At 35.3% G+C, this 12661-nt stretch overlaps 1 protein-coding gene across 13 annotated transcripts in view; it reads left to right on the forward strand.

The window, feature by feature from the left end:
* The window catches only part of LOC307179853 (uncharacterized protein), a 1051707-nt gene that overhangs the window by 715179 nt on the left and 323867 nt on the right, over window positions 1-12661 (forward strand). For 12 of the 13 annotated variants that reach the window (XM_079909530.1, XM_079909531.1, XM_079909532.1 and 9 more), the window contains one exon: window positions 401-449. The exons of the other annotated variant lie outside the window; for it this stretch is intronic. In XM_079909530.1, the coding sequence (XP_079765656.1) occupies window positions 401-449 (49 nt within the window). The remainder of the gene's footprint in view (window positions 1-400; window positions 450-12661) is intronic. 13 annotated transcript variants of the gene reach the window in all.

The raw sequence follows: 12661 nt of genomic DNA on the forward strand, positions 1-12661 counted from the left end.
TATTTTTGTTGTGTTTGTTCTTAGAAGCTTTTTCACTGAGAGACAGGAATAAGTGATGGAGGCTCTAAGTAACTGAGACCATGCTAACATATGACACTGAATAAATCATAAGTGCTGATTCATTTTCACTGCTAAATGATTTGATTTGTTACAGTTAACGCTATTTGTTTACTGAAAAAGGTGAGATAGTCAGACATGTTTTTAAAATGAATGTAATGGCAAAAGTGAAAGTGAATCTGTTTTTAAATAAGTGCCTAAAGAAAACAGATATGACCTTTAAAGATTTGAGTAGTCTGACTTCCTATGACTCATGAAGCTATTGTTGTGAATGGAAAGCTAGTATTTCTAATAACAACTTTGTCGACTCTCTTTAACTTACATAATTCTTCTTCTTTTACAGATGAGGAAGCACAAGGCCAGAATAGTTCAGCGAATTGCCCCCAAAGGCAGTAAGTAAACACTATAACTAAGATTTCAGCCCAAGTCTGTCTGGGGCTAAAGTCCATTCCCTTTCCAACGTAACATTCTACTTCCTGAATTTCAGTAAATTGGAGCAACCAAGCCTGTTTATTTCAAATTTTGTCTTTTGTCTAACATATGATCATAGTCCTCAGTAAATTCGAAAATAATTAGCCACTATCCATTAATAATCACAGTCTGAAAAGAGAGTTAAACCAACAAAAAAACTTTTCTATCATTGCAAGTGCCTGCACGGATATAATCGGTCAATCAAAAGGTAACTAATTTCTCAAAACTCTACAGATATTTTAGAATGTCTTATGAATTGTATCCTGTTAAACATTTCTATCTCAGAACTTAAGATACCTAGTACTTATTTCTGGTAACAAGGAAAGGATTGTTTGGTGATCTGAAATCTCAAACTAGACAATTTAAATCTTTCTTATACTGGGATATAATATGTGATTAAAACTCTCCACCAAAACAAAATAAGTATGACAGGCTGCTATATGACAAGGGAGTTTCCTCCTGGAATTCTTTAGAGGAAATTTAAAGTTAGGAAAAACTAACAATAGACAAGAGAACTATTATTTCATATATAATCATATTTCAATGTGCAGTTATATACAATCTCTCTTTGTGTAATTCAAAAAAGGTATTTTATATGTAGTCAGTAAACGTTTCAGGAACATAGTGTCAAAATGGTGTGCTGTTCTTTAAAGATTTATCTTTGGTTTTAATACATACAAGTTTTACAGTAAAAACAAGAGAATAATTGCCAAGAATTAGCATTTCTTTAGCACTTAAATTTTCATGACACTACCCAGCCCTACAAAAATGAGAAGGCATTTATTATGTAGAATCAAGACCACCTTCTTCAAGGAAAAAAAAAAAGGTCTAGCAAGTAGAGTTCGGAAACATAATTCATTGGGTGGGGAAGGTTTTCAATGAAATGATCTTTAAGGCTCTTTCCAAGCTCCAATTCTATATTTTCTATTATTCTATAATTCTGTATTTTCATTATTCTAATTGTGAAAGCTGATTTGTTCACTGAGAGGCAGCAAGGAAACATCTGTATAAGTTGTGTTGTTCACTCAGTAGGGATAATGCAGTGGAGGGGAGTGATGAGCACTTGGCTAGAGTCTGGTGATATCTGTTTAGTCCTGTGTCAGCCACTCACGGAACAATAACCTTGTTTGAGTAATTTGAATTCTTTGATTCTCAGTGTTTCTTTATAATCTATGAAATGGAAGTTAGAAAACTGACACGGGGGAATTTTTTAAAAAGGGAAAGAGTTTGTTGGCACAGGTTTGTGTATATCTGGATGGCAGCGTCAAGTGTTAACAAATAACTGCACCTAAATCAGAGTATTCTGCAGCTGTAATGAAGCAGAGGCTGTCTGTCGGGGGGGCGGGGGGGGGATGTGTATACACCTGAGATCCTCTTTCCACTCTGACACTGACCATGCCAAGCGAGGCCAGTACCCTCTTTGGGATTGAGGTGCCTTTGTAGAAGAAAGGTGTGGAGTCAATGACTATAAAAATTATTCCTTATTCTTTTTGGTTCTTGAAAACCCTCACATTCCCTAACAAAAGAATTGGAGTTCAAGATTTAAAAAGATGGAAACAAGGATGATACCAAAAATATCTTGGACTAAAATTACTCAAGAATGATTGAAAGCCTCCAGAGAAAAGGCATTTTTTTTCATCCTTTTAAAATCTTTTCTCTGCTGAAATCTCTTAGTATAAGAGTAATAGTGCTTGTAAATTTTGGAGATTAACCCTTTGTCAGTTGCTTCATTTGCAAATATTTTCTCCCATTCTGAGAGTTGTCTTTTGGTCTTGTTTATGGTTTCCTTTGCTGTACAAAAGCTTTTAAGTTTCATTAGGTCCCATTTGTTTATTTTTGTTTTTATTTCCATTTCTCTAAGGAGGTGGGTCAAAAAGGATCTTGCTGTGATTTATGTCATAGAGTGTTCTGCCTATGTTTTCCTCTAAGAGTTTGATAGTGTCTGGCCTTACATTTAGGTCTTTAATCCATTTTGAGTTTATTTTTGTGTGTGGTGTTAAGGAGTGTTCTAATTTCATACTTTTACATGTGGCTGTCCAGTTTTCCCAGCACCACTTATTGAAGAGGCTGTCTTTTCTCCACTGTATATTCTTGCCTCCTTTATCAAAGATAAGGTGACCATATGTGCGTGGGTTTATCTCTGGGCTTTCTATCCTGTTCCATTGATCTATATTTCTGTTTTTGTGGCAGTTTCGTATTGTCTTGATTACGGTAGCTTTGTAGTATAGTCTGAAGTCAGGGAGCCTGATTCCTCCAGCTCCATTTTTCTTTCTCAAGACTGCTTTGGCTATTCAGGGTCTTTTGTGTTTCCATACAAATCATGCAGCTAAATATCAAAAAAACAAATAACCCAATCCAAAAATGGGCAGAAGACCTAAATAGACATTTCTCCAAAGAAGATATACAGATTGCCAACAAACACATGAAAGAATGCTCAGCATCACTAATCATTAGAGAAATGCAAATCAAAACTACAATGAGTTATCATCTCACACCGGTCAGAACGGCCATCATCAAAAAATCTAGAGAGAATAAATGCTGGAGAGGGTGTGGAGAAAAGGGAACACTCTTGCACCGTTGGTGGGAATGTAAATTGATACAGCCACTATGGAGAACAGTATGGAGGTTCCTTAAAAAAGTAAAAATAGAACTACCATACAATCCAGCAGTCCCACTACTGGGCATATACCCTAAGAAAACCACGATTCAAAAAGTCATGTACCAAAATGTTCATTGCAGCTCTATTTACAATAGCCAGGACATGGAAGCAACCTAAGTGTCCATCAACAGATGAATGGATAAAGAAGCTGTGGCACATCTATACAATGGAATATTACTCTGCCATAAAAAGAAATGAAATTGAATTATTTGTAGTGAGATGGATGGACCTAGAGTCTGTCATACAGAGTGAAGTAAGTCAGAAAGAGAAAAACAAATATGGTATGCTAACACATATATATGGACTCTAAGAAAAAAAAAAAGTTCATGAAGAACCTAGGGGCAAGACGGGAATAAAGACACAGACCTACTAGAGAATGGACTTGAGGATATGGGGAGGGGGAAGGGTAAGCTGGGACAAAGTGAGAGTGTGGCATGCACATATATACACTACCAAACGTAAAATAGATAGCTAGTGGGAAGCAGCTGCATAGCACAGGGAGATCATCTCGGTGCTTTGTGACCACCTGGAGGGGTGTGATAGGGAGGTTGAGAGGGAGGGAGATGCAAGAGGGAAGAGATATGGGAATATATGTATATGTATAACTGATTCACTTTGTTATAAGCAGAAACTAACACACCATTGTAAAGCAATTATACTCCAATAAAGATGTAAAAAAAAAAAAAAAAGTGCTTTCTAATCCAGACAGAGAAAGTCATAGGTTTTTTGTTGGGAATATTGTAAGGTAAGTTTTTTTAAACTCTCTAAGTTGATAATATGAATGTTTTATGTGTATGAATTTATGGCTTAGTATTTAACTTGGTTAATAAAATTGGTTTAGAAAAAAACACTTTACAAAAAAAAAGTTTTGAAAAAGTGGTTTAGCGGTTCAGAACAGTGGTTGTTAGATACAGAAAACCAAACTCTTGTGCTTTAAAAAGTGAAGGAAGTTTATTGGCTTACAAATACAAAAGCCCGAGGATAGATGGACTTTAGTCAAACTGTGAGCAGAATTCTGTCTCCACGTTTCTTGATTTACTAGCATTTCCATCTTTTGTTGGTCATCGTTACCCTTAAAATGTTATCCTGTGTTCATATGCTGTCTGTCAGCATTTTTTACACATCCAATGTGAGAAAATGACCCCTGTCCTTAACTACGGAATGAATGCCCTACATTTGCTATCACTGGCCCATCTTAAAGATGGGCTGAACTTTGGACTAATTTGTTTGGGCACAGTGAGTGGGGCCTGGTCTTGGTTTAGGATAGAGTTAGATAATGAAACACTGATAAAACAATCTTAATAGTAAAAAGCAGTGGGAAAGCAGCAGCTATCCTTGTATCTGTGGATGAAGTAAATCCCATCCAAACTCCCTGGCTGCCATACAAAATGAGTGGAGAAGTGGTAGGTAGGATGGAGGTCGGTAAGATAACCACAGTACCTACTGCAGAATTCCACCACTTTAGTAAATATTATCAAGAGTAGTAAGTTTCCCCACAGGAAACTTGGGGACAAAACATGAACTCCATGCCTTCCCAGAGTTATAGTGGCAGAAAGAAATTAAAAGACAACCTAATCTAGTCGTCATACTTTGAAGATGGGGAAATTGAGGCTCAAAGAGGTCAGATAATTTGTCCAAAAAATATAGCAGAACTTGGAGGTAGTCTCCATATCACTGCCACTAGTCCAATGCCCTTCCAATTACACATAAGCCATTTATTCATTCAAGATGTAGTGACCATTGCTGTCTCCAGTGTTGCCTATTGAAAACTGTCTGGCTTCACAGCCCACTTCAAATGCCACCTTGTCCATTAGAATTTTTTTCAGTCTTTGAGTCAGAAATTTCTTCTCCATATTATACACACTCATGGCATGCTTTACTTCTCTCAGTCACCTTCTACTTCATATTATATTTTTTGCCTTTATCTCTCTTACTGGAGTGTGAGTTCCTTAAACAAAAAGGCTGTGTTCTGTGCATTTCTGTATCTTTCAGAGTACTGCCCACATATTAACATTTGAATATGTGGATGAATGAGTAAATGTTTTGGCTCAGGAAATAGTGATTTGAGAATTTCTTAGGAGTAGACCATCGGCACCCTTCATAATTGACCAGAATCACATCTATCATCCCTTAGTTGTAGCTGGGATTGAACCAGGCTTGCTTTTGTTGACCCAACATTTGGACTCAGGCCAAATGTTAAAGTGAGTGCAGTCTGCTTTCTTCCCTTCTGCACAGTTCTTTTCTCCTGAAGAAGCTGGTGTGGTGTGTACACAGATAGCTGCACCACAGGTAGCTTTCCCCAGCCCTATCAAGATGTAAACTGTTCTATTCCATTCCAGCTGACTCTTCTAGGAATCATCTGAGATACATTTATTCTAACATTATGCTCCTAATGCTCTCAATGGCATTTGATTTTTACAGGCACTCTTGAGGTAGAAGTTCTAAGAAATCTAAATTAAATGTTGAGTTTGCAAGAGCATGATAAGGTAACATTGTGACCTTTAAACACAAGATGGTCTTCCATTTCTTTTTTCTACTTAATTTCCATTTCTACTTGCCCATTCATAAGGCCAGGCCAACCTTTACTATGTTATGGTTCATTTTACAATAGCCCTTGAAATTATGTCATGATGGAGAGAGGAGCAGGGATTGAGGGAACATGGCAAACTTCTCTACAATAAAATATACTTCATTGGACCCACTGGGACTCCAGTCTTTTTTGACAAGTACAAACTTGATGATATGTTTGTTATGGGAGAATCTGAAATAACTCTAACATAAGTGTCACTGCCTCAAAGTCATAACAGAAGTATTGCAGACACTGTTATGTGAGAAAGAATCTGTTTATTAAGAGACCACACATTAAAATTTTTAGGGAACTGAATCTGCCCAGAGGGAGATATACTGAGACATATTGAGATGGGCCCCTTCTTTCTGTCAATATTACATTATGATTAATTTGAACAGGATAGTAAATCTTGAATTGCAAATGAGATAGCTAAAACTTAGCAGTTTATCTTTGCTGTCACAGTACCACATATCAAAAAGAGAACCCTTCATATTAAATGAAAATGGTCTCTAAAAGCAACTTTACTGTATCATTAGAAATTTGGGGTGTGAAATAAGTAAATTATTTCATAAATAGATAGTCTCTAGGGGAAAAATTAGTGATTTTTTTACACTCCACCTCTCTCTTAGGTTATATTTTTACTTTATTTTTCATACATTTTGCCAGAAAAATATGGATTGACTTCTTAATATATGTCTAAACAGCATAGGTCTGTATATAACAATAAGATCAGAAAATGAAAATGGGGTGTTAAAAGTAGTGTTTATAGTGGCAAACACAATATAAAAATGTGGATTCAAATTGCCTTTTATAATCCTATGTTTTCAGTCCCTTGGATATTTATAACATTTTTTGGCTTTAGAATTCAACTTTTCCACACTTCATCTAAGTGATAAGGTGTTTCTTTTGGAAAGCGCTAAGAAAAATAATCCTTTCAGTTATTTTTGAATTGTGAAGGAATAATTGCACTGATAACGAAAATGGCTGAACACAACCATTTAAATCCAGCATGTGGTTAAGCCTCCAAAGAAATAGCTGCATTTAAAGGAAAGAATACAAAGAAGCACACAAAATGGTATAGCCTCTTCTGGGTGCCTAGCTGGCATTTACTGAAGTTTGATTCCAGGTTAAAGGAGACATTTGTCCTTGCTTGTGTTAGATGTGATTTATTTCTGAACAAAATTTTTAAGGATATATGATTCTTATGGAATGGCAATTTGGGTTTTGAAGAAATGTGGTATTATTGATTCATTTTGCACATCATCCAAATTTGTACTTCAGATGACAAGGGATGCTTGAAACAGGATGGAATTCTATCTTACTGTACTCAGGAATCCCCATTCTATTTTACTCCTTCCTCCCCCTACACTTTGAATATGGGAAGAACCCACATTATCATTTTTCTGATGGAAATAAAGATAAGCCAACTCACGTCATTTTTATTCTTCCCATTCAAGCTTCATGGGGAGCAAACCTAACCAACACATAGTGATATATTAACCCCTCATTTATCTTTTGCTGTCAGAGGTATTTTTTCCACAAAAGCAGACTTTTAAGAAAACTAAAATCTATATACTTAAGTGTTGAACGTTTTTCTATTAAATAGTTTTTTTTAATCCTAGAATGCCTTACAAATTTATTTCTTATCCTTCTTAAAAAAGGGTCAGATAGCTATAACCTCTTACAGTTTTATAATATCTCAAAATTATTTATTGTAATGCTTAATGTAATCTACTAAAATAAAGAACACTATGGAATCATATGAGTATATAAAATTATTTGACCCTATAATAAAAGACTGTATATTTATGGTTTTATTTTAGTAGTTCTTGAATAGTTAAAAATTATTTGCCCCTGCAATTAGTGGTCCAGGTATTTGTGTGGTTTTGTTTGTTTTTACCATTTTATATGATGTTCTCTCATCTCTCACTTTTAAACGGCCAGTTTTTGCTTCTTTAAATATGATTCTTCTAGTAGTCATTCACTCCATCTAAAGTATTGCTTATAGTTTTCTTTGATCTGGAAAATGGAATAACTCACTGTTTTAACAAGCTAAGTCCTTTTAAAATATGAATCTGATCATGTCACTTTTCTGCTCAAAACCTGCAGTAATTTCCCATCTCATGCAGTGTAAAAGCCATTCTTTATAATGGTCTCCCAGCGCCTCCGTGGCTTGTCCCCACTGTTTCCACATTCCCATCGCCTTCCACTCTTGCCCTTGTTCACTGTGCTCAGACCTGCTAGGTGATTTGCTGTCCTGGAACCCACCATGCATGCTACCACTTTAGGGCATTTTCACCCGTTCCCTCTTCCTGAAATACTTTTTCCCCAGATATCCATCTGGTTAACTTGCTTACATCCTTTAAACCTTTACTCGAGTTTTGCCTTCACGATGATGTCTAACCTGATCCCCCACCCTATTTAAAATTACAACCTGTGCATTCTCTGCAGCGTCATGTCCCATTACACCACTATATCTTTTCCAAAGTATTTATCACCTTAGAACCTATAATATACTTTAATAATTTATTATCCCTTTTTTTCTTCTTCCTCTTACTAGAAGATTAGTTCCAGGAGGCAAGGATATTGGTCTTTCTTATTTATTTTTCCCCTGGCAGATAAAATAATAGAACATCATGAAGCACATAGAAAGCATCAAGCAATGTGTTTTGAATTAAATGAATACATTTTCAAATAGTGTCCAACATTTTAAAATCAGTAAGAGCTGAAAGTGTTACTGCTGATCATGAAAGTTTCAAAATTTTTGTCAAAATTGTTTTATCATTTATTATGACTGCTCAGATTCATTCTATGTTAATTTAAAGATTCTTTAATTTGAATCAGTGAGATTTGTGGACGTCTGCTCTTTAGATAAAAAATCTGTTACTGTTAATAGAAACTGAAGCTATTTAATCCAAAATGTGACTTTAATCCTATATGTTAACTCTAAACTTTAAGTAAAGAACAATAGAAAAGTGCTTGATATTCATTTATTCTTTGCTATCTATGACTTTTCCTAATTATTAAGGAAAAACAGTCAAGAAATTTTAGAAATAAACAAAGTGTATAATTCTCCAAGGTCACTGCTGAAATAACCTCCTTGCTGAAATAACTCCCTTATAATACCTCAGTAAGTATAGACTCCCCACATTTATTCTGATATTCTCATCAATCTGTTCTAAATTAGTTTTAAAACACTAGAAAGACAGAAGTTTCATTTATGAAATGCAAACATATATTGTCTTTATCAAACTCCTAAAAAATAGAAGCAATACAAGAGAGTTTGTCATTTCTGATATGCGGACAGAGGGATATCACTACCACGTTAAAAAAAAAAAAAAAATCTTACAGTATTAGTCCAGGGCAATGTCTGAGCCTAATAGCTAAGTTTAATGAACACAAACAGAAAACTAAAATAATAAAAGATGTGTGCCCTCCTCTGTTTGTTCACAGTGTGAATTACTGAGCTGCAATATAAACTAAGTTTATCATGCAAAGAGTTGAATCCTAATCAGTTAAAGACTTAAGTAAATGGGAAAAGCAAAGACTAATAGAATAAAGAGAAAATTTTTCTTGTTTGGATTCAGCACATAACAACATTTGATACAACAGAGCCAAAAAATATTTTGCAATGCCTAGGACTAAACTTTGTGAGATGGAATGCAGATAAAGTGTCTATTAAATTAGGTATAACTCAAGTTATTAATATTTAGGGGAAATCACATTTGATAGTAATTGTTAGTGGACTAATAGTTTTTGTAACAGTGATTTATTATCTTCATAATAAGTGGACATACTAGTACATATCAATAGACCAATTAGAAATTGCAATATCTAATTGTCAAGGGAATATCAGTATCATGAGAAATCAGTTCATATAAATAGGTGTCAAAACATGATTAGATATTACTTATCTTGACCATGGAACCTAATCATAAAACGATTTTATAAAACTAGACTTGCAGAGCAAGCACTGTCTCTTGAGACTGAGTATAAAAGCCAGTCAACAAGAACACCCCGAATCGTGGAACAAAATGAAGGAATCACAACTGACTGGAACTCTAATGACTAGAACTAGAAAGCATTAATATGTAAAGTGTATTAAGCAATGAAACTTGCAATCTGTGGAAGTGTCAACTGCCATGCAAGTGAAAGGTCTCCATCATCTTGCCATCAAGAGCACATTGCTGTATACCTGTATTGTAGTCAACAGTTCCAAACGATAACAGAGAATAGATGAAGATGATAGGAGGGTGTGTGCACTCTGATGGAGCTTCATGAGGAAAACTAGTAGAGGTGCTACATGGCTTTGGTGTTTCTAATTAAACATGCCTCCAATTTTCAACTAAAAATCTATGAGTAGTTTTAGCAACTACCCCATGTTTCAACATGTTTCAACAACTCCATATCATAGACAAAAAAATTCTCATATTTGGAAATACCTATGTCAAATTTAAAGCACCTCTTCCAACAAGGTTATACCATCAATTGAAGTGCTTTGTAATGATTTGCCTTACATGTCCTTTTATCTTTTCTTCTAGACTTTCTATTAACCAGAACGTTGATGTAACAAGTAAGCTTCTTTTTTTCCCAGTGTATTAATTAGGAGAAAGACTACACTGTTGTAAATAACAGGCTTTCGAATCCAGTGAATTAAATATGACATGTTTTATTTATCCCTCATGTAACTGGCTATCCTAGGCCACGATGGCAGTATACATCCTTATGACCATTAAAGGCCCAGGTTCCTTCTATTTTGTCGCTGGCCATCCCCTAAAAAGATACTGTACTCATCTGAAAAATTGAAACTTGATAACTGCCCCATGGTCACTTCAGCAGGGAGGAAGGGTAGGAGTGGGTGAAGTCAACGTCCAAGAGAAGCAGTTTGACTTAACTTGGAAATAGATTAGACTTTTTACAAATCACTTCCCCTTACATCTAGTTAGCTTGGAGTGTAGATTCCTGAGCTTAAGAGTCCACTTCACTTTGCTCAACCACTCTTTTGGAAAAGAACACTTGAGCTATATGTTTAGTTGAGTTCATTAAACTGCATGAAATCCCCAAGTGCCAGGGAGCAAGCCTGGCCCTATCAAGTAGTATTAGCACTTCTTAATATAGTTACTGTGAAAATGCAAAGTATTTTTCAAGTCTCATGTAAAGGATTTCTACAGACATAGGTATTATTATGCTGGTACTAAGAACATGAAAATATTACACAGAAAAATCTTGGCTGGCATCATATTTGAAAATTCAAATCAATTCACATTTTTCAATATGGGTGTTCTAGGAGTTCAGTTTGCTTTCTCCTACCTGAAATTGAACAATGAACCAGAACAGGAAAGATGGAGTGATTTTGGTGGTACTTGAGTGACTTTTAAGGGTTCAGGTTCACTTGGATTTGAATAATTGCTCAACTAGCACACTAATCTCTATTTAACTGGCTGCTTGTCATATATGTATGCCCCGAACTACTCTGAGTACAATAAATGGTATGAAAATAGGATTGCCTGATAAGTGTGCCCAGATTTCCTCACCTAGACCAAATATTCAATCAAACATATATTTATTTTGTACTCTAGAGTATGTACAAGGCCTCTATGATTATTCAAGCAAATATTTCCTGCTTGAGAAAGTATAATTTCTGTTGGAAAATATGGTTTCTATCCATGCGGAAATAAATGCTAAGCCTTGTTTTACACTGATATCACAGAGTACTTACTGAAGACCTTAATATTAATTGGAAATGGTTTGGATTCATGTGGGATTTGGGTTTGTGCATACAGGTAATCTCTTTCTCCTCCAGGTAATGATCCCCCTCTACTCCATTAAGAGAGTGTTTTAGGTGTTTTATCCTGGTCACAGTCTGTGACTTCAAGGCAGGGATTATCTGAGAGGCAACCAGCATTTAACTTGCTTTTTATTTCTATTCTTCCTCAGGTAAAAAAATAAAACACATATCTGCAACAGACCAATATTTGGGGCCTGAAACGGTCTCCTTCCTTTACAAAGGGAATTTTTATGAGTTAACCAATTGGGCAGTAACCGCTTTTTAGAGTGACAATTAGTGTAATGAAATAAATTCAGGGTTCTCATCTTGCCGTCATGATTCATTCATTAACAGCATTCCAGGCATCCCTTTGACACTGTAGAAGACCAGATATTTTCAGCATATGGCCATCTTTCAGAAAAAGGGAAAGTCTCCTCCAAGATGCTTTCAGATGTTTTATTTACTTGGTCTCCACTGAAACATTTTTTTTTAAATTGTCAACCACACAATTTCAGTTGGTTTCAGCCTTTGTAATATGGATTACTTTGAAAAAAGTTAAATATAAATCTTGGCTGGAAAGCTGCTCTTTTAATAATCTTGACAGATCTTTAGAGTGTGGAAGTTTTATTCACATGAGGTCTCTGTCCTTCTCATCAAATATTCTTTATAGGCTTTACCTTTTTTGTCTTCTCAGTACTGAGTCTCTTGGAAATTGACAAAATCCCATAGTAGATTGAGGGACAATAGAGGTAGGAGATATGGGTGACAATTAAAGCCACTAGAGGAATATATTACCTAAGGAGGAAGAAAAAAATAGACAGTGAATAGCTAAGTGAGTGATGAATAATGAGATCCCATTGTATGCAGATATTGTGCTTTCTCAGAATTTTTGTACTCCATGGTCCCTTGCTTGCCCTGTAATTTTATTTGACAATGAACATGAAACTGACACATTAGGTGGCATCCTTTCTTCCCTCTTATTCTCTCCAGTTTTCACTATAGATATTTGAGTCATTTATTTATAATCTGGAACTTCAGTTGAATATTAAGAAATATGATTGCAGTGGATAATTTGGGGGAAAATAAATTATTAATTATTTGATTGATTCCAAGCATATATGATCTTATATTATGCCAA

The sequence above is a fragment of the Stenella coeruleoalba genome (genome assembly GCF_951394435.1).
Source record: "Stenella coeruleoalba genome assembly, chromosome: 21".
Taxonomy (NCBI): Eukaryota; Metazoa; Chordata; class Mammalia; order Artiodactyla; family Delphinidae; genus Stenella; species Stenella coeruleoalba.